The 27283-nt window shown below is 44.0% G+C and overlaps 1 protein-coding gene across 1 annotated transcript in view; it reads left to right on the top strand.

Moving 5' to 3' along the window:
• Positions 1–27283, top strand: part of cd276 (CD276 molecule) — a 61853-nt gene that overhangs the window by 1272 nt on the left and 33298 nt on the right. Inside the window, exons 2-4 of the mRNA XM_031848377.1 lie at positions 3923–4018; positions 14412–14762; positions 16967–17263. Of these exons, the coding sequence (XP_031704237.1) occupies positions 3973–4018; positions 14412–14762; positions 16967–17263 (694 nt within the window). The 5' untranslated portion in view covers positions 3923–3972. The remainder of the gene's footprint in view (positions 1–3922; positions 4019–14411; positions 14763–16966; positions 17264–27283) is intronic.

Raw genomic sequence — 27283 nt, 5'->3', positions numbered from 1 at the left:
TCTCTCTCTCTCTCTCTCTCTCTATTTCCCTCTCTTTCTTTCTCCCCTCCTCTCTCTCTCTCCCCCTCTCTCTATCTCCCCCCCTCTCTCTCCCTCCCTCCCCCCCCCTCTCTCTCTCTGTGGATTAAATAAACTGTATCAGAATAAGCTAGGGGACAGTGGTTCCCAACTTGAGGTTCAAGACCCAACAAGGGGTCACAAGACAAATCATAAGGGTCAATAAATAATTAACACAATAGAGAAGTTTAGCTGACGTATAAAATAGATATTCCTGCTACACTGAACTATGGTTATTTATTCCTGACCTATCACAAACAGAAAAGGTTGGGAACCATTATAATAGGAGATGCAGTGAGGCCAGTGCCTGGCCTCATGCTGCCCTTATCACATGATAGTGCAGCTGTGGTCTGCTGGCAGGTAAAGCTTCCTGTGGAATATGTGAGGATGTTGTATTTACCGTTCAGACTTGTGTAGGAAATGATTCCTGACATAGTGGAGAGATAATGATGTTATTTGACACTGTACACAATGCCAGGGATGTGATTGCAGTTTGACAGTTCATAGTATTATTTAATCTCCATATTATTACACATATATGTCAAGTTGCCATAAGGTAAAGGTTACTCTAAATTGGCTCCTGTGGCTTTACAAAAGTAGGATGTTGGAGTATCCGTCCCACTGCATACTGATCCTACACACTTCTCTGGTGTTCAGAAGACACGTAGGCCCAGTTGTTATCAGTGAGATAAAAGTAGACAGTCTAATATACTGCGTTCTCGTTTATTATTGGATTGCTGTATGATATGATGCATGGCCTAGTGTGAATGGTACATTTGAGTGTCAGTCGTTAAAAAGAAAGTTGTCAAGTAAAACTTTCAGACAACATCTGACCCATAAAGCTTTCTTGGAAGTTTATGGAGCTCTACTTTCTTTAGTTTGACAAGCTAAATGTATAATTTGACTAATTGACTTGACTGCTATGGGGGAACATTTCCCACCATGCAGTGAATTCAGTCACCCGAGGGCTTGCTAAATTCTCCCCACCGCTGCCATATGGATTTTGAAAGGCTCACTCTCATCCCGTGATGCGGCCCTTTTTATGGAACCGGTGTCTTCCAGGCTGGGAATGTCCCTATAGCCGAGGGTTGAATGGTTCCCAATGGTTTGAGAAGCTCGGCAATGGTGCCAGCCATATGCCAATGAGACATTTGAGCAGAAGGTCAGTCAGATTCATTATATTAATGGTGTTTAAGAACGGCCTTTTTCGTCGAAGAGAAGAAGTGGACTCAAGAACAGTATAGCGTCAGTAAAGAGACAAACTAAACTGTCAGATTTCTCCAAAGTATACTGCAATGGTGCAGCGACTGTGGCGAAATAGTAAATCTTAATGTTCTGTGATACTTCACAGTCATTTCTCTTTCCTTTGACCTCAGTAAGAAGCTTAATAATCCTTAGCGCAGCGTCAAAATGAAATACACTGCTGATTATGGCCCAAAAGCTGCCGACCGATCACTAAAGGATCTTCAAGACGTTCAGACTGTTTTAAACGGTCTCTTGGTGACCATTTCTATTTCCATTTTAATTGTCTTCAACTTAAGGAGCACCGTTATTAGTTCATTTACTGAACAGGTATTGAAATCTGAATAAAGAACCAGCAGTGGTTTTGATATGTTGGTGTGATATAGTGATGGATAACATAGCTTTTTAAAAGTACAACTTTCAGTGACCATAAACTTACATTTTAATTGTGTCATTATATTTTTGAGTTTGCGGTTTAAGTGCGGTCAGCTTCTTCTGATCTCTGACATTGAAGTGAGTCGTTAAAGTTGAATCGATAAAATGAAAGGAAGAATACAGCGTTTACTTGCTGGCACGGGGTCGGTAAAGCACTTGAGTCATTCAGTAAAATACTCTTTGATGGCTTCCTGGTGTCTGGACAACACAGGCACAGTCAGACTGTGGTTTGGTGAGTTGGCACGTTTCAGTTCATAGGACACTGAACAGATGTATTTACAGTAATCTTGCCCCTTCTGGCCTTTTCTTCACTGAATATTTATGCGCATCTTTGAATGCCTGTGCAGTGAACGACCCATATTCTTCTGCCTCTGAGGGTAAATATCTTGGGAGATTCAGATAGTGTTACAAGCGTCTCTGTTGAGTTGGTCTCCGGCAAGCGTATGCCTTCCGAGAGTCCAGAGAGAGAATGGTGAGTGTTCTTTTATGGAAACTTAGTGATGAAGCTGCACTGCTGCCCACATCCTCTCTGCTGAAGCCATAAATGGAAAAGGTTTTAGTTCAGCCGGAGGTGGAGCTACAGCTGACATCGAATATGATCATTTATATAGTAATAAAACCCCCCAACTGATCTGAAAGCAGCTTTCCACAATTTTTAACGTATTTCTATTTGTCCAAAATGTATAAAAACAAAGTTACCTGAACTTTTAGTTGTAGATTTGTGAGACATTTAGCTGCTCAATAATACAGTATATACTGTATATATATATATATATGTTTGTGTGTCTATGTAAGTGACAGCATTGTGTGATCACAGAGTTTAAATGGATACAAATGGAACATTATAATGCCAAACTACATGACTAAACTTCTAAAAACACTTCTTTAGATATAAAACATTTTTACACATCAAAATAGAAATGCTGAATTCTCTAGATGGCTGCTACTTTCATTTCTTTATAACGAGTAGATCATATTTTCATATTTATGACAGTATGTGTGGTTCACAAGTCACTCCTCAACGTAACGCTGACCAACCACTAGGCCGTCTTATACCAATCCGCAATATGAGTAGCTGTTGCATTTTCGGATGTGTGCTGTTCATCCATCTTGAATGCCAGCCTTAAAGATACTGTATGTTGAGCTTTACATAACTTTCCCCATTTGTATAGGGTTTGTAATTTAGTGACTCCAAGTGGTAGTTTCAAAAAAGACACTGCTGCTGAGAGTAAAGCACCCGGTATCTACGTACACACCCAATCTGACCCTGTGACGCTGGACGCTGAGATCAATGGGCTGAAAGCAACACGTAGTCCACGTAACCTTTCCCCAAGATTGACTAGTTTCTCTATAAACCAACACATTTGCCATCGGGATACATGACGTGAATAACTGACCACAAGGAAATGAGTGTAAAGAAACAGGAAGGAAGCAGAACCAGGTGCTCTTGTGCTAAGAAATGTCGTCACACTAGATGGTAGATTATTGCTCACAATCTTCTCTGCTTTAATATATGTCTCGCACATTATAACACAATAAAGTTACCTGGAGAAGATATCCAGTGACCCAAATGGCAGTAGAATCTTTCTAGATTAAAAACGTACCTCCAGTTTTATTTAAAATACAAATACAAGTAGTTTTTGTCTGAGACAAATAAAGAAACAAATAGTGACCTCTACCAATCTCTCTGAAAATGATACCTCATCAGTATTTCATGTGAGGTAGAGTGGACGTAGACGGGGAGAGGATAGTCTTGTCTGCCTCTGCTCACTCTTGAAGTAGTGTTTTCCCCTTTAGAAAGCAGAGAGGATGACTTGGCTCAGCTGTTTCCTGTCGACTTTGGAAGTCCCCATTTGTCATCACAGCTCCACTCCTGCTGGAAGAGAAACGCTTTGAGCGGGCCAGAGAAAAGACCGAAATGATCTAATTCAGATACATTTGTTAATCTAAAGAAAAAGAAATAATAATAAATCTATACTGTCAAATAGACTCGACTTCATAAAAAATGTTTATCTCAAACTCCACCCTCTTGAGAGACAAAGCAAGCTGAGACAAAGACATAAAACTCTTTTATGTCTCACTCCTTAATCAGCCTTCTGTCCACTTCTAGTCTTATATTGTAGTGCTGTTGTGTTCCATGTTATTACAATCTTCCACCTCCTCAGACGTCTGTGTTTCTCCCCTGCAGCGCTGTGTCTGAAGAAGTTGACCTGCGGTTCCAATCCACCCTGGAAGAGCATGCTGTCCCTCCTGCTTCCCGCAATGCTGGCCATCCAAGCTATGGGTGGGTGTCTCCCCTGCCTCTGCCCTGCCATTAGATCAGACTCACCGCGCTGGGAAATGCCAGTGCCTGTTAAACAACATGCCCTGCAGGGCATATTAGTCTCCCCCCCCCTTCCCCCCCCCTTCAAAGGCTTCACTGAGCAAAGCAACAGCTCAAATGAGGCTACTCCCAAAAATAATGTGCCAATACTTTAAAAGTTATAAACCTTTCCTTGTTTAAACTCTAAAACCATCCAGACAAGTTGACAATGAACATTGTCTTATTTATGTATAGACGCACTGCCTCAGGGAGTAAAAAAGACGTATTTTTCATTTTTAAGTTGAGTTTTTACAGGGTTACAACTGTGTGTGTGTTTTATATATTTTTGTGATAATTCAGCGTGTAAAACAGAATAGATTTGCCCTTTTCCAGACGGGTGAGGAATAGATCTTTGGGCTAGGGTGAGGCCCTCGATGAAAAGTGCTAAAAGTGCAGTTTTTCCTGCTGTGACTCAGGGAGTGCGGTGGGGAAGTCATCCTCTTATATTTATAACACCGGGAAGCAGGGTGGTGGTTGATGTAGCAACTGAGGATTCATAACTCATGCACTCAAAAGTTTTACTTCAGTAGAAAATAGTGCTCGAAGAAAAACTTGAGTCATCGTAAAAAAGAGACAAATAGCCTGTGCGGGCCTGATAACGTCTCAAGACGCGGTGAATAAAAGAAGGGGAATTGGGAATGTCAAAAGAGGGATCGACAGTGCATATATTTTAACACCAACCTTTTCCCAGTTGGTGTGTGGCTGACACATCATGTAAACTAAAATATTATAGCAAATGCTATTCCTTTATATTAATGAGTAGCCTAAAGAAGAAGGAGGAAGTTAGCTCTAAATGTTTGTTTTTTTCTACATGCCCAAACTGGACTCTGTATACTAGAAACTACATACCACCCACAAAGTTCACAAAGAACTTTTATCGTCCAAAACACCATCATTTAAAAAGAGCTATTTTTTGCCTTTTCTGCTCTCTGGTTGAGCTGACACAACCTCCTATCAGCCATCAGTGGCACATTTCAATCTTGACTCAGTGGACATAAGTGTCTCCGGTGGTTCATTAGGGACCTATTCTCTCCCAGCACAAATGGGCCGGCGGCCTGCTCATTACTGGCTGTGTGGCGTCCGCAAACTCGCTCCCCTCACCGGGAGGGAAGAAGAGGAGGAGGAGGAGGAGGAGGTGTCGGGGACTGATGGAGCTCTTTAACTCGCGGGTAATGGGCTATTGTAGCTCACACGATGATTCAGTTTCTCTCTGCTAACTGGAGCACTGAGTGAATTAGCTGGAGTCTATAGTTTCATGCTATGGTCTGCACATGTGTGACATTGTATGATGACACAAAAAACACCACTTGCTTATTGGAGCTTATAGGACTTAGTGTAATATTTGTAACTTCAACTGTGCCGCCAGCTTCGAAGAGTTTCAGTCGCATTTCGGAGCGATACAGACAAAAACAATCCCTCTTCGTTTTTCATTCTGAGTTAATTAATATTTGGAGTGCAGTGCCACGAACTTGATACACTTGTGGGGAGACAAATGAATGCAGTCTTATTTTTTTATCTGTTTATGACAACAGTAATTATCTGGGTAACTAATTAAAGGTCAATTTGGTTGCCTTTGATTTATAAACAGCCACGTTTTGCTGCTGTTGGCCACCCAAACAGAAACCCTACAGACTTGTGTCATTATATGAGCAGCTGTGTGTGTGTGTGTGTGTGTGTGTGTGTGTGTGTGTGTGTGTGTGTGTGTGTGTGTGTGTGTGTGTGTGTGTGTGTGTGTGTGTGTGTGTGCGCGCTTGTCTGTGTCGATATGATTCAGGGTCTCCCAGGTCCCTCCCTGGGATTACTGGCTGTAATCTTCCCTGTGTTCAGCCGTGTCATTGCTCGATAACTCCTGTAAGTGCCCATATCAGTAGACCCGATTACACTTTGTGGTCTCTGGCAACGCACTTCCTATCATGACAACAGTATTTGTGGAAGACAAACACAAGGACAGCGCACGACAACACTGTCATCCCCGACGCAGCAACGTTGCCTCTGTAGCTCCCAGCTGTATCCTGACTCAGTAGTCAGATGATGGATCACTCTCTGGGAAACCTCTCTCTGATGTTGCTCATACAGCGCTGCACAGCTGTTGTGTCACTGCGGCAGGCAGGAGGCTTGTCTGTAAGGGGTTGTTGCGTTTGTGCTGAAATGCACTATTGAAGATGCCGAAAGCAAGAAAAAGTGTGCGTCTCCGGCCCAGTCTGGCTTTGACCCTTGACACCGCTGGTTGCTTACAATGGCTTAGGTTCATTTTTACCGTGCTCATTATAACCCAAAGTGGTTACAAAAGGTCAGCAAAATGTGTGAAATGTCATTGCATATGTACAGTAATGACTGAACAGTAGCCGAGTACAGTAGCATCCTTGGCTCACTCCAGCACAGCACACAGCAGTGTCAGCCAGTGGCAGAGCTAACAGGAGGCTGTCGAGCTAATTGCTTGTTGTTGTCAGTCTCTGTTCAGTTAGCGCAGCTGCTAGGCTGCCAGAGCTCGCCGTGTGCGGCTCTTAGCACCCAAACAATGGAGGAGAATTATATTCATGCAACTGCAGCAATGGAAAGCTGACCCAATTTCCCTCCCAGTGATGGGAGCTGTAAGGTAATTCAAATTAATTAGCATAATTGGATAGATTGCATCTAGCATAGTAGTCAGCAGGCACACATTATGGCAGGGCTCCGGAGCGTGAAAATAGCCCGCTCATGCCTGCATCTCTGGTGTACTTTTTAAAGGTCTGCTAACTATGAATGCCCTCTTCCTGTCCTCCTTTTCTCTTCACAGCAATTGATTCTGCAGAGAGGGGACACTTTAGCGTGTGCAGAAATTCAATTTAGGGTTATTACCCCATATCTGTGATGTTCTGGCTAATTTGATTGCGTCCAGTGAAGTATCCTTTTAAAAACAATCGAGGACAGGCTCAACAAAGATTGGTTTCGCCGCAATGAATACATAATGACCAGTCTCCGTTGGCTCGGCTCTGTCTCACCGGTTCCCAGCTCTGCCTTTCTCACAGTGTGCCCATTGAAACTGAGTGCATTTACCCAACAAGCGCCTCATGATTATTTCAACAAGTCCTAAAAATTCCGCCTTGTGGGATCGTTAAAACATTGATACGGTTAATATGCCGAGATTGCAGTTCCGGAGGGGAAGAGGGGGGCCTGGAGCCATATGTGGGTCTGTTGTGTGCCTAGTGGGCTGTGATGAACGGGTTGAACGGATGCTGATCTGTGCTTGGAAGGCATCACGGCCGCTGACTCGCTGAGGAAGCAACACAACGGCAGCTGACACAGGGAGACACCCACCTCCAGGGTGTTGCCTCGGTGGCGTGGCAGCGGTGATGTCAGGAGGCACAGGGGGTGGGGGGGGGGGGGCTCTGTCATTGAGACGACGCGCAGCTTGCAACGAGCTGACCCGTGCCTAACCTCGTATCGCTCCTGGTGCATGAAACCATGAATCAGCACAGTATACGAACCTGTGAACGCACTAGAAAAATACTTTCATAAGACAGCAGATGGTAACACCTGCCTCATCAAGAGGGATCAGAAGGAAACAAAAAAGATTCCTCTTTGTCTTCCTCATCAACTCTTTCTGGCTGCTCTGTAATGATGACCATAGTGGATGTATGCCATTAAGAGAAACTAGCTGCACTCAAGTCAGATCTGACATTATGACCCTTCATTTTCTACACCGCTCACCCCCTTTCCATCACCGGCTTCCCGCTCATCAAAGGCTCTCTGTCTGTCTCTCAGGTTCGTAAAGGCAGAAACTTGTCCTTATCTTTCCACTGTTCTTCAGCCGGCCATGTTATCTGACTGCCGGAGCCCATTACCAGGTTATTGACGGGAAATGAGATGGCATACATCTATGAAGGAGGCACGACAGAGGGAGCAGAGATAGGGAGCGGAAAAAATAGAGAATAGCACAAAAGTGAGACCCTTCTTGATTTATGACATTGCTATCTGCCATCACCTGTATTTCTCTCTGAGTGAGGGCACTCACACTCCATGATGAGTTCCTCGAGCAAAAATGGGGGAGGAAGAGATTATGTTCAGAGCTTAATGTTGAAAGTGACCCCTTTACACCGCAGAAGGCTTCACTTAATCTCATCCATAGTGTGCCTCTTCCACTGAGGTGCCATTTTACAAAAACAACCCTGCTCAAGACACAGGCTCTTTTTCAGATCGCTAATTTTCGGACCAAATCATGCATACCGTGCACGCACTCCCATGCGTGCACAGTTTTTAATGTTTTTTCCAGATGCAAATTCTTTTTCCGAATGGGAGTATGATGGACATGTACATCTGCTCCTGACAGCATGGAATCAAAAGCTAGACTTTCCCCTAAGACTTTTACAGGGATTGGTTATATCATAAGAATAATCGGTATGAAAGGGCTCACGGATCCTTTGAGCAAAACCCTTTGATGTTCAGGTGGTGCAAAATGTCCAGAGTGAAAATGTGTTGGGCTGCAGTTATATTGATCACCAGAGGGGGGCAGTGTTGTAAAAGCATATCCCCTGCTGCTTGTCTGCTTGTCCGTCTGAGCCCGACTGTCATTGCGGTCTGTTAGTATTGCACCTGTTTACTTTGCTGTGTCAATATCACCCCCTCCAGTGCTCGGGCTCAATTCTCTCTATGTGTGACATCCTAGTTGTTCTTCCTTCCATGTCATTGGTTTCCACGGGGTTTGAGCGAGACCCTTTAAACATGTGTACTTATTGTATTTAACAAACCCAAATGATTGGGTGAATATAACTGTTCACCCTCTGTTATTGAGTCGCCATTTCTACCTCCTATGTTAAGAGGCTTTGTGCGGCTGTAGTTGGTATCGGACTGAGTCAAGTTGGGAGTGAAGTTGAATTCCTTATTGAGCTGGAAGGCCATGAATTTGGTATTAAATTGTTAAAATGTATGTCTTCATGTGTGCTGGGCATCAATGTATGGATTGCAGCTGAAGTCAGTGAATTGTGAAAATAATCCTTGCAGATAGCTCTAGAAATCACTAACTTGAATAAATCTGCTTGCCTATTGTTGGCGTGTGTGTGTGTGTGTGTGTGTGTGTGTGTGTCGACTTGTGTACCTGTGTGCTAGTGCCGCATACACGTGTGTATTTTGTTTATTTGGCTGTTGCTGGTCATGCTGATGGGAACCTCTCTGCTCCAGAGCAGCTTTGTAACAGCATCTCCATTGTAGTGTCAGAGAACCTCGTGTCCAATTCCTCCGACAGTGTGTTGCTGTGCAGCTGTCAGGAGTCATACAGGTGTGGAATATCAATGCATTCTCTGGCCTGTGGGAGTCTGTTTCTGCATGAAATTACGTGTGGCAAGGTGTGTGCGTACTGGATATTGTTCAGAGTTTATGGATACTGATACCGCTGATTAAAGCCAATGCTAACTAATACTTGTACTTGTACCTTGTTTCCTTTTTCTAGGAAGACTAAGGCAATCCATTGCAATACTTTATGTTAACTTCTTGTTACTGCTTTTGCACAAAGTGCAAAGGCGTTCCTCTCAAGTTGTAAAATCAATAAACAAAAGCAGAACTGAAATAACCATAACTTAAAAATCTGACTCGCACTCATACTGAACTGATCATTTCTGGCACGATTGGGTATTTTGAAATGTGGAGTATTTGTTTTTTCCCCAGAAGGGATAAGCTGATAGAGTGTTGCAATGATCAACAGTTTGATACAACTCCCTACTACTGGAGCATGTTGTGGCTCTAGCTGAGCTGGGATATAAATTAAGGATGATCAAAGGAATCATTTCAGCCTCTGAGAAAGACTTTTCTCAAGTCCTTTCTATTGAATTGCTTTAATTTGAGTATTGTAGGCTTGAAATGTGGCCGTAGAAAGTTTATTTTCATGTCAGTTAACGGATTCTAAACGTAACCAGTTTCCACAATGGGACAAAATATGTGCTATAGCACACATTCCTACGTCTGCCATTTGTTGACACACGTTTTGCGGCTGCAGGATAAGAAGTTAGAAAGGGTCGGTGTAAAAATGAGTAAATGGAATAAGGATGCAGCTGTCTGCACATTCTGCTGTGCCACACATTTGCCTGCTTACGGTGCACATTTGTGAGTGAGTGACAAGATGAAAGTGAGTGACTTCCCAGTAATCAGTGCACACTTGCCGTTTAGAAAGTCTTATTTACAATATCGCGCATTGTGGCTGCAGTCTGGTTAGTTACTGTGTGGTCTTTAGATCCATGTCTTGCCTGGATCCTTGCGTCTGTATTGCATTTGTTGAGTCTACGTTCATTTGGTTGATTGTAGTACATTTCTATGCATTCATTTTTGTCTTTGTTTAAACTTTCCCAATGTGCACGGTATCAGCACAATGAGTTCGAGTTTTACAAAGTATAAAGCTGCTGAAAACCCCAAATAACAGAATACCCACCCAGGCATCTATTACAATGTACACGACTATTTAGTGAAAATATACAAATACAGCAGAATACATGTAAAACTAATGTATCCCTACTCCTCTCATTGAAAGTCTACCATGTCTTTCTAGTCATTCACTGAAAATATTAATAATTCAAAGTTATATGATATATGTACAATTTTTACTATAAATAAAACATCAATGAAAAGACTCACAGATATTAATGTCACAGTCTCCCAGTAGGCTTTGCCACAATACCAGTGCCCCAGAACTAATATATTTGAATGGCAGGTAGCCATTATTGATTCGTTATTACTACAGCTCTCTTCCTGTAAAAATGTAAAAATGTCCGCCATGAAAAAGGCCTGTTATAGTCACAGTTCAAGTGTGCTTGTTAAGGAGGCACCGACCTTACCACTTACCTTACTTCATGTAGTGATCATACAGTAGCTATTCAGTTCACGTATGTTGTTATTTTAGTGAAATACAGAGAATCTGAGCTGCACCTGAGCTTTAGATATCATCTGTTCAGTTTAGATGGAAGTTTGCGCAACTGTAAAACCAACACAGGTTTGTTTCATTTAAGGTGTGCGCATCACATCAGTCAAATAACTGCCTAGATTGACTGGTGAGGGCTAATAATCTCAGTCCAGTTATCTGATTTTGTGAACATGCATACAAAATCACATCATCCTATTAGATACCTATGTATCTGCTAGGATGATGTGATTTTATTTACCAACAGCCTCGTCGTTAGTCACCCTGCACGCACCCTACCCTATGAAAGCTGTGATCCTCCTATTTGCTGTCTGCTTGCATCCTACGCTGTCTCTGTCTCACACTCAGCCTCCCCGCTCACCCCACTTGACCCAGCTAGCATCAGTTTCACTATACCAATAACATCGTGGAGGCAAATCCAGCAGCACCCCTGCCTTGCAGACGGGGGAAAGCAAGATGGAAGGAGGTTTGATGGTGACAAGGTGGTGTGTACTCTTGAAAGTAGAATGGAGAGCAGTGTGAAGATCACTTGCAGCCTTTTTCTACCCAGCCCTCCGCCTCGCTGCTAAGCGGGGCCCGTTGCCAGCGCTCACGAAGGCTGTAATGAGTTTATTTCATGTCGGCTGTGAAAGTGCCCGTCTCTGTCTCGCAGGCACTCAAACAGAGCTGAGGCCCATAAACACAAAGTGCAGCGTGTAAATCCCCACAGCCTGACGTCTCCCAGCCTGCCCTCTATGGCTTCTGAGCATCTCTTTATCGAAAAAAAGGGAGAAGGGAGAGGTGAGATCCCCACTTACCCCTGAGAAGACGCCGCGGGCCTGGCTACAAGGTGCTGGCCCGGCCCCCTTCACCAAAGACCGCTTGTGTTGTAATCTTTAACCTCTGCTACTTACACTTGTCTCTTTGGAGAATGCATTTCTTTTCATGTTCGAGAGCAGACCCGAGGAGAGACGATCAAACATACGGCTAGTATACCGAGCATGCTGTTTGGTGTAAACGGCAGCAGCAGATCAAAAAACAGCCAAGTGTGCACATTGATTCACTTTGGCTTGTGGTATTTCACCTCTGACGAATAGGACATCAGATGCGCGCTTTCCATGACGTCAGCCGGCCGAGCTCGCCCTCCTCTCCTGTCCAATCCCCTCGATGCATTGCAAAATGCTCCCCTTGAATTCTCTCTCCAAGTGCAGGTCGGCGTCTCTACACAAGGTCCCCGTGTACAGCTGCGTCTGACCAGGGCCTTGGAGCAAGCGGTAGGTCAATGGTTTTAAAGCAGCAGTGAGTGAAGAGATGTGGAATTAGAAACGGGGAGTTTCTATCTCTTTCTCCTCTCTGACATGGCTTTGGTCTGTGTTGAGGGATTAGTGTGCGAGGCTCTACCACAGCCTCTCCCTTGGCTTGTTTCCAGATATTATCTTTAAGTGTGAGGTTGACGCTCGCCTCTCTTTCTCTCAGTTTCCCTCCCCCCCCCCTTCCTGTATGAACTCAGTGGTGTGAGTCATCCCAGGCTGCTCGGGGAGTGATTTAATTGCTCTCTCTCCTCCTCCTTCAACATGCACGTCAAATAGAGGGCTGTCACTGACCCTCCACTCCTACAAAAAAAACACCAGCAACCTATTCATTACCGGGAAGGTCGGGCCACCTCCAAAGACAGCATAAATACACACTCCAGAAAATGTGCTCCGTTATCCCTTTTGATGGCGGCACAATACCGCCCGCTCCTCTCATGCTTTGCCTGATAACTCTTCTGGATTGTCTGCCGTGCTGTAGCCCAGCGGAGTGAATGTGGGCACAACCCCCGCAGCACCAAGAGAGCTTTTGTAATCGCAGTAAAGGAAGAAAAAAAACTCTACTAAAATTGTAGAGTATAATTTTCAATCAAAAAGTAATACCCCTTGATTGTTTCCCCGATGTATCCTGCTTCTGTTTTTAGGTGAAGCAATTCTTGAGAAGGACACAAAAAGTGGCCGTCACTTAAATGTTTGTATACCTCGATTATTAAATGATCTAAAATACTCTTTTCACTCTGAAAAGGCGGAGCAGTTTGGGCCCGGCACCCTGTTTTAGATATGGCATTCCTGTGGTATTTGTACCGCAATCTGTGCATTTTGTCTGTACCACTTTCTACACTTGAAGTTGGCCAATAGGTGGCACTGTTCCTACAGGACGAGCAGGCTTGTTTGTGGTGTGATGCGGAGGGGCTACCTAGCTGGGAATGGCTTGAATGTGATTGAAAATAGGTCTGCCTTGACTTAGCAATACCCGGCCGTATATGAACGCTCTCGGATGAAAGACTTGTTTGTTGTTGATAGGGGAAGTAGTCACTCAAATCTCCTCTACAGCAATTCGACATTGATGCTGGCTGTGTGATTGACGGAGCTTAAAAATGGGTGAGGAGGCTAAAATGCCACTGTGATTATAACAATTAGAGAGGCTGAGCATAAAGTAGAGTGTATTGCTCCAGGGGCCGGCTGGCTTTTTTCCTCCCCTGTGATACTGATGAGTGTTTCAGAGTTGTATAAGAGCAGGCAGGGATCAATGGAGAATGCTGACTCTTGAGAATACTATGGATGTACTCTGGACCGCCTGAGATGGCTACTAATTCAGAATGATTATGCAGTGTACTCTTTGCTCTCTTGGCCTAGTCTAGACAAACAATACACACAAGTGCACACAGACACACACACACACAGATGCACGGAACATAATCTGCAGCCTGTGTGTCGAAGAAGCGTTTAGAGAGAAGCAGAGTCACTTTTCATTCCCACAAAGGCACACACACACTCAAGAGTTTTAGTGAAGTTATACCCCACCCCCCAACATATGTTTTTTTTAACCTTTTAACGAACAATTGTACTGAAGCTACACAGATGTTGGTGCTTTCATCGCTGAGTTTCGGCACGCTGAGCCATCGCTAGGAGGCAAAGCCTATAGGAGCGCAAACAAAGTCCTAACGCTTACCGCCAGATCCCTCCTCTTCTTCCCCCTCGCCTTCATCCTGCCTCACCTGCTCCGCGCTAACATGCTGCACAAACAGAGTGGATGTTTCTGAAGCAGGCACAGCATATATTTCAAAATACTGCATTGATTTTTTTTTTAAGGTATTCAAATTTGAGTAGGTTTCAGTCTGTCACATTTGAACACAGCACACTGAATTACTGCTGTGATTCAGTGAATACTGTATGTTTATACTAGACCTGGGCAAAGTGGTAAATTTACTAACACTGTTTATTGTCTATTTTTAGACTACCTAGAGTTGAGTGTATTCAATATATTTTGCTGTAACAGTTTGCCTGACTTTTTTTTTTTAACGTGCAGCAAAACACGGCTCTCTCTAAGTAAATAAAAACACAATTATTTTGTCATTCAATTCAAGAATGTTAATCTTTTAATGAGCATTACTCATAGTATGTCCCACCTCCTCTCTTATAGCTGTGATGGAAGTGCTGGTCCCGGAGCAGCCAGTGGTGGCGCTGCACGGCAGGGATGCCACACTCAACTGTTCCTTCAGCCACGCCAACTCCTTCAACTTGTCTGATCTGAGCGTCTTCTGGCAGCTGACGGACACCAAACGCAGTGTGCACGGGTACTGGGGGGAACGCGACCAGCTGACGGACCAGGCTGAGAGATTCGCCAACCGTACCGGCCTATTCCCCGCTCAGCTGGGCCTCGGCAACGCTTCGCTCCTGCTCAGCAGGGTGGTGGTGGCTGATGAAGGCAGCTATACCTGCTTCGTCAGGGTGCAGGACTACGACAGCGCTGCTTTGCTGCTGCAGGTGGCCGGTGAGTCCAGCCGTGACGTCCATGACACGTGTAGAACAAGATCAACACGCACATGGTCACTTGTGACCAGTGGCATATAGAAAGTGGATACAAAAAACAACCAGGGACGGACTGCAAATTACCTTTCGCTAGACAGCTTATATAAAGGTCATTACGTCCTTTTCCTTTTGGAACATTGTTTACTTGTATTGTTCCTGTTAAATATACGAACATACACCAAGACTGACTTTAATCAACATTTATGATTCATTAAATTCTCTTTCACAATCAAAAAAGTCACAAAACAGGCAACCTTACACTCATTATTTACACTTCGCAAAAATTCCTGATGTTTTATAGATGAATGATGAATTGAAATATATGGAAAAATAACTGAGGGATGAATTGATGATAAAATAATTAGTTACAGCCCAGGTTTTTATTTGTATTAATTCCCTTTTATTTAAAGGGACATTCAAGCTATTTAAAGTTGGGGTATTCACAAGAGACAGATTACAACATTCAAGCCCTTAAATCTTGACCTTTTAGTCAGGCCCGTGGTACGGGTGTACGGGTTACAGTCCGAAAAAACGTCTGCATCTCCCATGATGCAACCTATTAGCATATTTTGTTAGGCTTTTTCTGCCTGTTAGCGGCCCATATCTTTTAACCTCCACACCCCCAGATTGTACTGCAGGCTGTCTATACTTTATCTTACAAGCCCAAGCATTGGGCCACCATCATTGGTTGAAAAACACATCATTGGTTGAAAAACACAACACACACACACAGGTTTATTGTTTTAAAGTCCAGGATAATTATAATGCTCCCATGAACATATATATGCTCTTTAATTGCCTAATGTTTGTGTTATAGTTTCACTTTACACTTGAATTGATCGTATTCCAAGTGATTTAACCTCAGCACTTATACAGACATATACACTAATAGTATGTAGTAAAGTGTAATATGCAATTACCTATGGAGATGGTGATTCATGATAATTTCCTCTCTTCTCCGTGAGTAGGTGATAAATAGTTTCCTCCGGGCTGTTGAGCAGTGTTTTTGGTCAATAAGCACTGTTTGTGGTCTGTCATGGTCAATATCTGCTGACTTTGATTATTAGCTGTTGTTAGGGTCAGTCAGCCATCACTAACATCTTCTCCGCCGTGTGACTACATCTCTCGCCTTCACAGCTGAGAGCCTTTTATTTATTTATAATGATACTGTGTGCCTTTCCTTCCCTCTCCCATGTCTATATATGTTGTGAGATTGTTCCTGTATCCTCCAAGGATGGATGTGCATTAGGCAGTGTTAATGAATAACATTTGTTTTTTCCCTCCTGGCTTGGGAGAGAGAAAACAATGTCTCCAACAGTGACAAATTGGTTCCATTTTATGCAATTGAATTTATAGATGTTCTATTTTTAGCCAACATTTACGGTTAACATTGTAGACTTCCTTCATGCTGTGCTGGAAGAAAATGAAAGGATCCCTCGCTGGATATCTGCCTGTCAGTCAAATGGACAGCTGGGGAAGTTAGTGTGTACCACGCTAAATCTGTCTTTGTGTTGAGAGTCCACTTTTCAAAAAGCAGCTCAGGCAAACTTCTTTAATCTCGCCCTCAGCTCCACCCCATTGTTTGCTGTGCAATGATTGGCTCTGGGAATACAGCAGCCTATTTCTCCACCACCTCTATACTCGTGTTTTAGCCCAAGGGATTGGAGGAGCGTGATTTCAGCCGAGGCGGACAATTCACCCCTCACCTCCACCCCTCTACGCTCTTTTCCATGTTATCCACTGAGTCGCCCCAAATTTCTGAGCCTGCCAGTTTCATCCGAGGCCTGTCCACCCCCACCTCCTGCCTTGCACCGTATTCCCTTTCTGGGAGGGGCTCGGCGGTTTGGGTCTCGAGAGAGAGAGCAGCATTAAGAGTGTAAGGATGCAGCATCACGATGTGCCACAGATGCTGTCTGTGTCTGTGGGATCTTAAGCACTGTGTTATGCTAAGCTCCCTAAATATAATTAAGAATTTAATGGGAATCATGTCAAACAGTTCCCAGGGTGACTCTCACTGCAGAGACTTTAACTAAATTCAGTATGTGTCTGCTGTTCCCTTATCCCGTCTCCATCCTCACCCACCCCACACCTCTTTTTCTCCCCCCTCCCCCCCCCCCCCCCCCCCCCCCCCCCCTCCTCCTCCTGTGTACTCTTGCCTTGTTTCAGCCCCATACTCCAAGCCCGTGGTGACTTTGCAGACTGAAGCCAACCTGCGACCAGGTGATGAGGTGGCCCTGACCTGTGTGGCCTACGGTGGTTATCCTGAAGCTAGCGTGATATGGAAAGATGGGGGCGGGCGCAACCTGACAGACAATATCACCACTTCATTGGTGGCCAATGAGGAAGGGCTGTTCACGATGACCAGCGTGCTGACAGTGGTGCTCGAGCCCAATAGCACCTACAGCTGCGGACTGATCAATCCACTGCTGGGCGACGAGGGCTACGCCTTTGTCACAATCACAGGTGGGTGTCGGTCTTCGTCGCTCTCTCTCTCTCTTTAAATAGCTCCCAGGTCTTCCAATCAACGTTGTCACCTTCATTCGGGTGCAAAGTAAACAAGCTCATATTTACTGGCTTCCTGTAGTTTTAGAATGTTACCAGCTCAGGCTAATCTTGTTCTCAGTCATGCATGAGCAGAGTTTCTTATTATGGTCTGCTATGCTTTTTTGAATCAATCCATCAATCAAGTTTTATGCTGTTGAGACTTTTTTCTTTGTCTTTCTGTTTCCTGCTGAGACTAACAGTTCAGCTCCAACCAAATTAATGAGAAATAATGAAATGTCCAATTATTGTTCAATAAGCGAAACCCATCGGTTCTTTTGCGTCAGTAAATTAGATCAGTGGGTGATCACTTCCCTGAATAGGGTCATTACATATTTCAGAAGGCAATACAGTAATAAAAAGTAGACAAAAGATTGCGCTCGATGGAGTGAATGGTGTCGTAGCAGCTATCCGCAGGAAATGTCTGCCAACTAGGAAGTAGATTGATGCGTTTGTCATTCTCTGATTGTTTGATGTAATCTTTAGCTGGGTGTGTGACAGTACCTATGTGATAGGTCTAATGGTCTCCTCGACCCGCCCGCCCGCCCATGTCCCCCTGGTCCTGCTGGTGTACTGTATGTGTTAAGTGCAAGGAGAGTGCCGTGTAAGGTGGGCCAAGGCTGGGTCTCTAATGGGAGCAGCACTGTGTGAAATGGCTCATAAATAAGTCGAGGTGGCCTGTGCCTGCTCTCTGGGCTGGAGCTGGTGCTGGTACTCGGGCTGTTGAGGCGGAGGTCGAGGCAGAGGTCAGGGAGTGCTGCTCCACTGGGCTGGGAAATGACTGTGCTGTCTGGAAACAGGATGGCCGATTGGCAAGTCAGGCTTGCTGGACGGCTGAGGGAGGTTGGCCTTTCTAACAGTTTGGTCGGCCTCTTTGAAAACAGCACAGATAACCAGTCAGAGGGGCCATTGGGGTAGTGGAAAGGCATTAAACACACAGTGAGAATGAAATATGACTGCAAGGTACCAGTGGTAAAGTAGTCTGTGGCTGCTATTACCCTTTGACCTTTGCCAGATTGATGCACTACTTCAGGTTTGGTTGAAATTAATATGATCTTTTTATTACCTCCAATCTCCGTTTTTGTCTCCTCTATTTCCCCTCTACAAATGAAACTCTCATTTTGAAGAAATGTTGATTGAGTCATCTGGATTGGTCATTTAAATAGTCATGAATTTTTGTCTTTTTTCGGGGACGGCGAGTCACTGTGAATCAGTGACAATGGCGTCTCCAATTTGGTCTTTCCTTTTCTTCAATCCCATAGGGTTTAAAATCATGCATTTCGAGCCAAACCTTTTAACTCTGCAGGTTGGTTCCCCAATGGTGGACATTTTGACAACTCAGCAGAAACAGTTGGTTATATACAGTACCAAAGTTGAATCATCTTGTATATTCTTATTAGATGGCTTCACAGTGCAAAACATAGTGGCTTGGTCCTCAGGGATGCAATAATGTCATCATAGCCCAATGTCTCTGTCATCTCTCTTTGGAATACAAAGTAGCTACAAACAGTTAAGACTATTTGTCAGCATGGGTGCCCTGCTGTGCTGTGCTGTGTGGAGAACAGGCGTTCTACCGTTCACATTGTCATAGCCAGTGTGACAAGAGTCTAAACTCCCTGTGAGTGATGGATTGGCAGCATTCTTCTCCTTCCTTTTTTTTTCATGTGCAACCCAAAAACTGTCAGTCTTCTACAATAACCAAATAGTGTGTGCTGTGCTTCTAAAGCTTTGCACTGTTTAATGTGGATGAGAAACACCTTGCATTGCCTTTCTGAGTCCCTGATTGTGTAGTACAGAATGGTCCTCGATTAGGGGCTGACAGGTTAGTGCAGCAGGAGTCAGCTGATAGGGCTTTCACCCGCACCAGATCCTCCAGGCCCCCCGGCCCTTTGAGAAGACCCTTTTCTTCTTCATGGTGCAGAGAACCTCTGCGGGAGCACAAGTGAGCTCATCATTTCAGTCAATTTCTCAGCAAATTGTCTATTTCTATCCTCTTAAATGGGAGCATTTGATGCTTGTCTTTGTCCTACATGATGTAAACTGAATATGGACATACAGTCAGACAGAACAAGACATTTGACATTGACATGCTGCCTTGGTCTGTGGGAAAATGTAACGTCCATTTTCACTATTTTTTTTGTAATTTTATCGAAAAAAACAAAAAATTAAACGGCAGATTCATTGGCAATGAAAGTAATTGCAGATCGCAGCCCTAATACTGGAAGGATCATAGCCGTTTATATAGGCTTTGATTGTCATCTCCCTTACTCAGAGTGTCATGGTCCTGCTGTTCCCCTAACTTAAAAAAATTAAAAGGAATTGGTCAGAACAGATCCTGTCAAAGAAAGAGTCCAAGAGCAAAACCAGCCAAAAAGCGTGGAGTCATTGAAGTGTGATGAAGCAAAGATTGAAAGAGGGACTGTGATAGGAACAAATCTACAAATGAAGTGGGGAAAAACCTGCTTGATGATGGCCCAAGTTGTTGGTAAACACGCAGACGATTTACAGTATTTTGTGTGCCGCGATAAAAAGGGGGGCTTGTTTGGAATGAAAATGTATTTGCATTTGTTTACAACAGCTGGTGTGTGCTTAACAGCTTCTCTAATTAATTTTGACCCAGCAGAACTCTTCCGCTGTGGAGTAGCAGAGTGTGGAGTGTGCCGAGCTTGAGTTGATATAGGGAACACGCTGGCTTGCTGTATACACTTCCAAACACACAACACCGCACGCCACACTCAGGAAGTGGAGAATCCTGTTATATGAATGGGTCAAATCTGCTTAAAATTCTAAATGGACTACGGGAGGGAAGAAAAAGAATGCACAATGATGGTAAGAAGGTGAACAAGCATGTTAAAATGTCACACTCCCCCCACAATCTCTGATTGAAAAATTTGCATTAGTAATGCAAATCTCCCCCCCAGGCAGAACCGGAGTTTGACAAGGTTAATTTTGAGAAACTGAACCCTTTATACACACTGAGCCGAGCACTATGTGGGCTGGCATGAGCCACCTTTTTGAGAGTCTGTGTTAAGTGACCCGTGTCATTCTCACCTCTTTTGTAGTCGCCACCCATTTAACTGCCTCACCAGAAGCATCCAGCCTGTCAATAACGTACGCCTATTATCAGGCATCTCGGAGAGACGGCCATTTCTGTAAACACGCCCTGTGGTGGAGCGCTGGGCAGTTGTTTTTTTTAAAGCCGCGCTCTGCAATAGGCAGTGTTTTTGTGTAGCTGGGATATTGATAGGTTTTTGCAGAGTGCAGCAAGGCTTAGTTGCGGGGAGACCCATAGGAACAGCTGGTATTAATGAACAGTCGAATGATGGAAAGGAGCAGCTTCAGTCCTCAAATGAACCGTGGCCTGTCTGCTTGCCTGGCCAGCTTGCTTATGAACCAACCCCTGTCCTCCCCCTTGTCTTCCTCCTCCTCCACCTCCTCCTGTCTTGACGGCTTGCACTGTCTCACACTCCCACCCTATTTCGACCACTTTGTTCCACTCAAAAAGAATAATGTTGTTGGAGTTTTGGGGGATCAAGAGTCTATATCCTATCATTTTTGGTACTGATCCTTCTCTGAATGTGGAGCTTTAGCCGTGTATCCCATCTACTGGAGCTGTGTGATTGCTGCAGTGTGTTTTCTCATTGCTGGGTTTCAGGGCCTGTCACTGAACAAGCCCCTCCAGCGCCACCCCCACTCCGTCTGCTTGCTCTCTCTCAATGAGGATGGCGCCATTTCCCTGGCATCACTCTGCTGGCACAGCATTTACAGTGAACAGTGTGCGGGATGGAGATATATAGAGTGGGGAAAGGAAGGAGACAGAGAGATGAGGGAGTGAGATAGAGAGAGAGGGAGCTAGGGAGACAGGGTTAGGAGGGGTGAGAAGTGGATGACAGAAAGCAAGATGGAGACGAAAACGTTTGCTGAGCTCAGAGTTGTGGCACTACGGCCTGACAGGCGGGAGATGGACTCGCTGAAAGGGAGGGAGCTCACCCCACATGGTGTGGAAGGCTTTTTGCTGAATTTTACTATCTAGCTGGCATTCTCTGGCTTTCACTTGGCAACACAGTGGCTCAGCGGTTAGCACTGTTGCTTCACAGTGACAGGATCCCAGATGTCCTTCCCAGTCCCAGTCCTGTCTGTGTGGCATTGGCTTGCTTTCTTGTGTTACTGTGGGTTTCCTCCCATCCCTTGGTTTCCTCGCGTGTTCGCATTTTCTATAGTTCATGTTCCTAATCGTCATTTTTTCTGTATTTTGTCTCCCAGACCTCAAAATGTTACCCTTTTAGAATATTGCTAATTATTTTATAATGGACCCATGAAATAAAAGACAGCTAATACAAGACCATCTCCTTTTTATTATGTGGTGAGAATACTACTCTAAGTAAGTAGGAGCTTGATAATGGCACTTAGTAGGTGTTGAAAAAGCACAGAAGTACATCAACACAACTTAATGTCCAACAGTAGTTAGTGTTATGTAAACGTAACCTGCTGTTGGTGTGTCGCGCATAGGTGGGACAACTCGGTTAAATTGTCCGGGCCACGTTTTAGAGGCTGTGCATCAACAACGCTGTGTGCCCTTGTTTGTCAAATGTTTCTTTAACCGGCTGTCATGGACCCAGCCCGGCTTTGCTGCTCGTATTAATCTCCCCTAAATCTACAGGAGTCCCCCCCCTCTCTAAAGGATTGCCCAGCTCAATCAACTTCATCAAAGGCCCGTGTGTAGGAATAAACACGGTCGCTTATTCCAATGTTTATTCCCTTGCGGGAATGAACATGGAATACACACGGTCGCTGAGAATTAATGTCAGATCCTTCCGGTTTCCTTCAGAGAGTCTTTTCTTTTTTTCTTTTTTTTTTTTTTTAAGTGATTTATTCAACTCCAGGTACCGCACTGTTTTTGTGGGGCACATTCCCCCAAGGAGACCGTTTGTTACTGAATGATTATGAAGCACGTGCATCATAAACCAACCTTCACTGGGTAAATCAAGGTTAAAAAGCATCTTTAATTGCTATATAAACATTGACCTTTGCTGTGAAGATGGAATCTTACACTTTTTGCTGGTGGTAGGTGGTCTGCGTGAGAGCATTCAGCTATTTATTACACTTTTTTTCTTCGTTATTTGTGGGGCAGCTGTCTTTTCTGTCTTGCCCCTTTTCCCTGACTGTTATTATATGTCTTCAAAGCTTGATCCTGGCATCACATTTCCATTTAAATAGCTCCCTGCCATTGCTTACTCCAGCCATTAAGCGCTCATTCTTCTTTTGTTCCTAAGAAGTCCCTTACATTAAACATGTCTGTGTCTTAAGTTGAAGTAAAGGCATTGCTGTGCTAGCATTGCCAAAGGGCCCAAGCAGAAAGATAATATACTACAAGCAGGTTTGGGTTATTTCTCTGGTAGGACCTTCGATCAAAAGCTCTGTCAATCGACTTCGAGGTAATATATTGGCCACGATCATGTTTTTGCTTCCAGCTTCTGTAACAAACCACTGTGCTGGTCCTCGTTCTCTCCCGAACACGGCCTAATTTAAATGCAATTAACACAGCCTTCGTGGAAGCAGAAAACAGCAGTATAAATGAATCTGTTGTCAGTAGAGCAGCAAGCAGGCAACTTTCCCGACGGAGCACTATATTAATTAGTGTCCAGTGCACAGACAGGCCTTCTTTCTCTTGCTGAATGCTTGCTCTGTCTTATCAGGAGCCCAGCCAGGGAAAACAACCCAATAGACAGATGAAGTAATGTAGGCAATCTAAAATACATTCAGGTAGGCAGCAATGGCACCATTGTAAGCACATTAATTCCTATCAGGATTATTAACCCGGGCCACTTGCAGCTGTCAGCACTCTTAAGACGTTTGAGCGTTCTCTGCTGGGCCATCAGTATAGGGAATTTTATCCCTGTATTATGGCCCGGGCAATGTTATTTGTCATGCTCCCAGTCTCACTGTTAGCGACTCTGAGGGATTGTTGGGTTGGATTCAGACGTGGGCACTTTCCGGTCTGTGCGCTGCTCTTTTAGAACGGCACAATCAGAAAGATAAAATGAGCTCCTCTCTTTTGTGCTGGGATTTATTTTTTGCTTTATTCTCGTTCCCTCTCTGCCATCTTGACTTTTTGGCATTAAAGGTTCTTTTTGCTCTTGTTCGGTGTCAAAATGCTTTTCTCTGTCACAGTTGAAAGCCACGGTGTGATAGTATTTCTTTCTGGAAGATGCTTTTTTCCCCGCTTTTTTCCAATGTTATTTTTAATTTAGCAGGATAACCACATTGAGATATTGAATCTTATTTGCAAGGGGTTTCTGGCCAAGAAGGCAGCGTAAAAGTTTCACAAGCACCACATAAAAAACACAATTACAGACTAAAAATCACATAAAAGAGACAACATACTTTAAACAAACCAGAACATTCCATCAACCAAATAATTGCCATTCAGTGTAAGGACGGGTTTGGCATTTGTTCTGTAAGAAAAGGGCATCAGTGTCTGTTTGTGGATACATTCTGGACAGTAGGTGTTGTTGTGTCACGTGCATACACCTTGAGTTTATTCCTGTCCTCTGCATGTCAACATGCATGTGATCAAAACAGGCTCCATCTTTGCTCCAAGTCCATCATATCACGGCAGTGTTATCTTCCCCACTGCCACCTTCTCTCACACAGCAGTCTGACATCTTTATGCCCGTCCCCGGCCTGGTGGAAACCGGTCTTTCTCTGTCCTCCCTCGCTTTCCTTTTCAGGGCACTGTATTTATGATGGCAGTAAACACACAAAAACCCTCTTTTCTCATTGATCGGGTTCATTTTGATTTGGAATCACAGCAATGACTATCATTGGGACCAGTGGGGCCCTGCAGTGTACATTTCACACAGCTCCTGCTAAATCCTGTAAGAGGGATTGGTTTCGGGAGGTCTGGCATCGGTCTTTGGCTTCGCGATATGAAATCATATTAGTTTCAGCTTTTCAGAGTCACTGGGAGAATAGCCACCAACAAACAAGCTGGGCACACCTTCAAAGTTTGCTTATTTAGTTATTCAGCCCATTTATTTGATGTTTAAACTCTGCGCCTGATAACACCGTGAATTATTGTCCTGCAAAGGATGTTTGCAACCTCAGTAAATTGCTTTGTTCTGTGCATGCAAACAGGCCAAATTAGTGGCTGGCTACACACAAAGAGCATTGTCTAGCAATATAATGTATTTTCAATTAGGAGGCCTTGAGAGATTTAGCTTATTCTCAGGATAGGTGGCTCTTTTCTTCGATAGCTCTAGAGACCGGTAATTGATTACCATGTGTGAAATGGAAGTTAAGGACGGAGTGTGGCTGCGTCCCAGAGGACAGGAGTTTTCAAGCAGGCGTAGTGTTGGTACTGGCTCACCTCCCCCTGTACTGACAGCTTGACTCGGAAATACGTATAAGCACCCACTGACTCACTGCGTGATAAGGAACACCTATTACAGAGCCCTTTATTTCAACCCCAGTGTCAAATATCACAGTAATGACTGTGATTAAGCCACGCTGCGGTCCTGCTCCTTATGATACCAGTTTGAACGGACAGCAGGCTCGCGATGACTCACACTCTCTTCAGGTTGCGTTAATATCTTCCCACTGGCTCGGACTCGGTAGCCACGCCTGTCTCCCAGAGCCTGACAACTTGCAGCTCATTACAGACAAACTGTCCACGAGGAAACAAACTCGCTCCTCTTACCTTATTAATATTGTCAACTGTGTTTAATTTCATCGCTTACCCTCCGCGTGTGTGTTGCCGCAGTAAGTGCAACTCTCTGTCAACGGCAGAGACAGCTCGGTGACCCACACCGCAAGAGTCTGTCATATCTATAATGTATCTGTCTCGATGCTTTCACCCACTTACTCCTCCAGATGAAGAGTGATGCCATTTGTAATGTCGGGTCCGTTTCCTGATGTGGTTGTTAGAGGGGTTAAGCCATCCAAACAGGGTTACACTGCTAAGAGTGTCTCGGAGTACTGTGGCTGTGTTGTGGAACCAAGACATTTAGTTCAACCAAGCTGAGGGCTAATGTTTTGAAAGGGAGTTGGAATTGATGCATTACGTATGATTTGAGGAAATATTTCAACATTTTGGCACTTATTCACCTTCTGCTGGAGAGTTAAAGGAGAAGATCGATACAACTCTCATATCTGTGCATTTGCTATGGCGCTAGAGCCAGCAGGTAGTTAGCTTAGCATGACTGGAAACAGGGGAACCAGCTAGCCTGGCTTTGCCCAAAGGTCACTTCTTTAGAGGTGCTGTAAGGCAGACTGTGTTACCTTTAGACAGAGCCAGGCTAGCTGTTTCTCCTGTGTTTCCAGTGTGTGTGCTGAGCTAAGCTAACTGGCTGATGGCTGTTCTCAGCCAAAAAGCATATAAGCCTATTTCCGACAAATTCAATAAATGGGGCACACACGTGTATTAGACATTCTTTTTGCACTATGTACTGTATACTCAAACACAAATAACTTCAAATTTTCAATGAAATCTCTCATTTGACATCCCACATATTGAATGAGTTGTTGCAGGCTGCTAAATGACATGTGCAGGCAGACCGATGTCCTTGAAATTCAATATTTCACCTCATCTCCATAAAGCCACGTGACATAGAGTGATGACATTGTGGGCGTTATGATGTAACTGGTTATAGTTTTGAAATATGTGCTGCTTCAGCAGAGTGATGACTTACATCCGGAGATGAAAGTAAGTGTGTCCTGTTTTGTATTGTGTACCACGAGAAGAATTAGTGCTGGTACTCCAAAGCAGGGAAAGAAGCTGTCAAGGTTACAGAGTAAAATAGGATTGAAGTTGTAATCCTGTACATTGTAAATCTGCCATTGATTTACAAGAATGTCCTAAATAATGTTTCTCACAGTATTTTCTTGTTATTCATCATACATTTTTAAAGCATGGGGCAGACAGCTTCAAAGACAGGCAGAAGTGAGCATCATAATGGTGTCAAAGTGTGATTAAAAAGGAGGGAAAAGAGGGCAGACTCCTTTTTACAGTTGCTTCAAGGTGTCTCTGTCCTTTCCTCACCACGGGGGCTATCGAGGCCTATCGTGTATCCAACAAAATAACAATACAGAGTGTCGGGATCTAGTTGCTGGTAGAAGTAATGATCTCCCATTCTGTATGTGTGCTGTTAAGGTGGGTGTGTTCGACACATTAGCCGTCACATATAGTCAATTTGACTTATGAGCTTCTCATTGTTGTTGAAGTAGTGGAATTTTGAATATTTTGTGAAGTGTACGGCTCACTATTCTACTCTGTTGGTTTACATTATAATCCAGCCCTGCATCAACGTTATAGTGGGCTGTTTGTAAACTACCCATGCATCCATTGTTCTGTTGGAAGAAAATTGTCTCAAAGTCATGGCCCGAGTGAAAGAGTCATTTTCTGTTTTTGTTTCCCCCAGAATACGCTTGCTTAGCATGCATGCTGTTTATAGCGGTGGCCTGGATCACACATTCCCTCACACCCGGGAGCAACTACAAACCTGTTCTGTCAGTCACTGAGCAGCTCCACAGGAGACTTTTAGGGGTTAATGCCCAACTCGAGAACAGCTAAACAGTAGCCTGCAGCCTTGTGAATTGTTTTCTGCCATGTCAAAAACCAGAAAAGGATCTTATTTTCCCATCAGTTTCACTCTTCCTTGCCTCTCTCTCTCTTCCTCTTTCTTTTTCCCTATTTTGTTCTGCATTTATTTATTCAAGGCTAGCAGCAATTATTATTCATTTGTTGACACTTTGATTATCATAAGACGCTTAGAAGTTGGGCAACATAGGCTTTAATCTTTTGTTTTGTCTCTCCCTTTAGTCTTTTTCAGAACCTACTAAACTCGCTCTAAGCCCTGAGTGTAGATATCTTATGTGGAATGAGAGAATAAACGTCCTCATTTGTGCATTAGCTAGCCTTGTTTTAGCAATAATGTATTAGTT

Source organism: Anarrhichthys ocellatus, unplaced genomic scaffold (assembly GCF_004355925.1).
Source record: "Anarrhichthys ocellatus isolate YVR2014 unplaced genomic scaffold, GSC_Weel_1.0 scaffold8, whole genome shotgun sequence".
Lineage (NCBI taxonomy): Eukaryota > Metazoa > Chordata > Actinopteri > Perciformes > Anarhichadidae > Anarrhichthys > Anarrhichthys ocellatus.
This window is presented reverse-complemented; position numbering and strand designations above follow the sequence as displayed.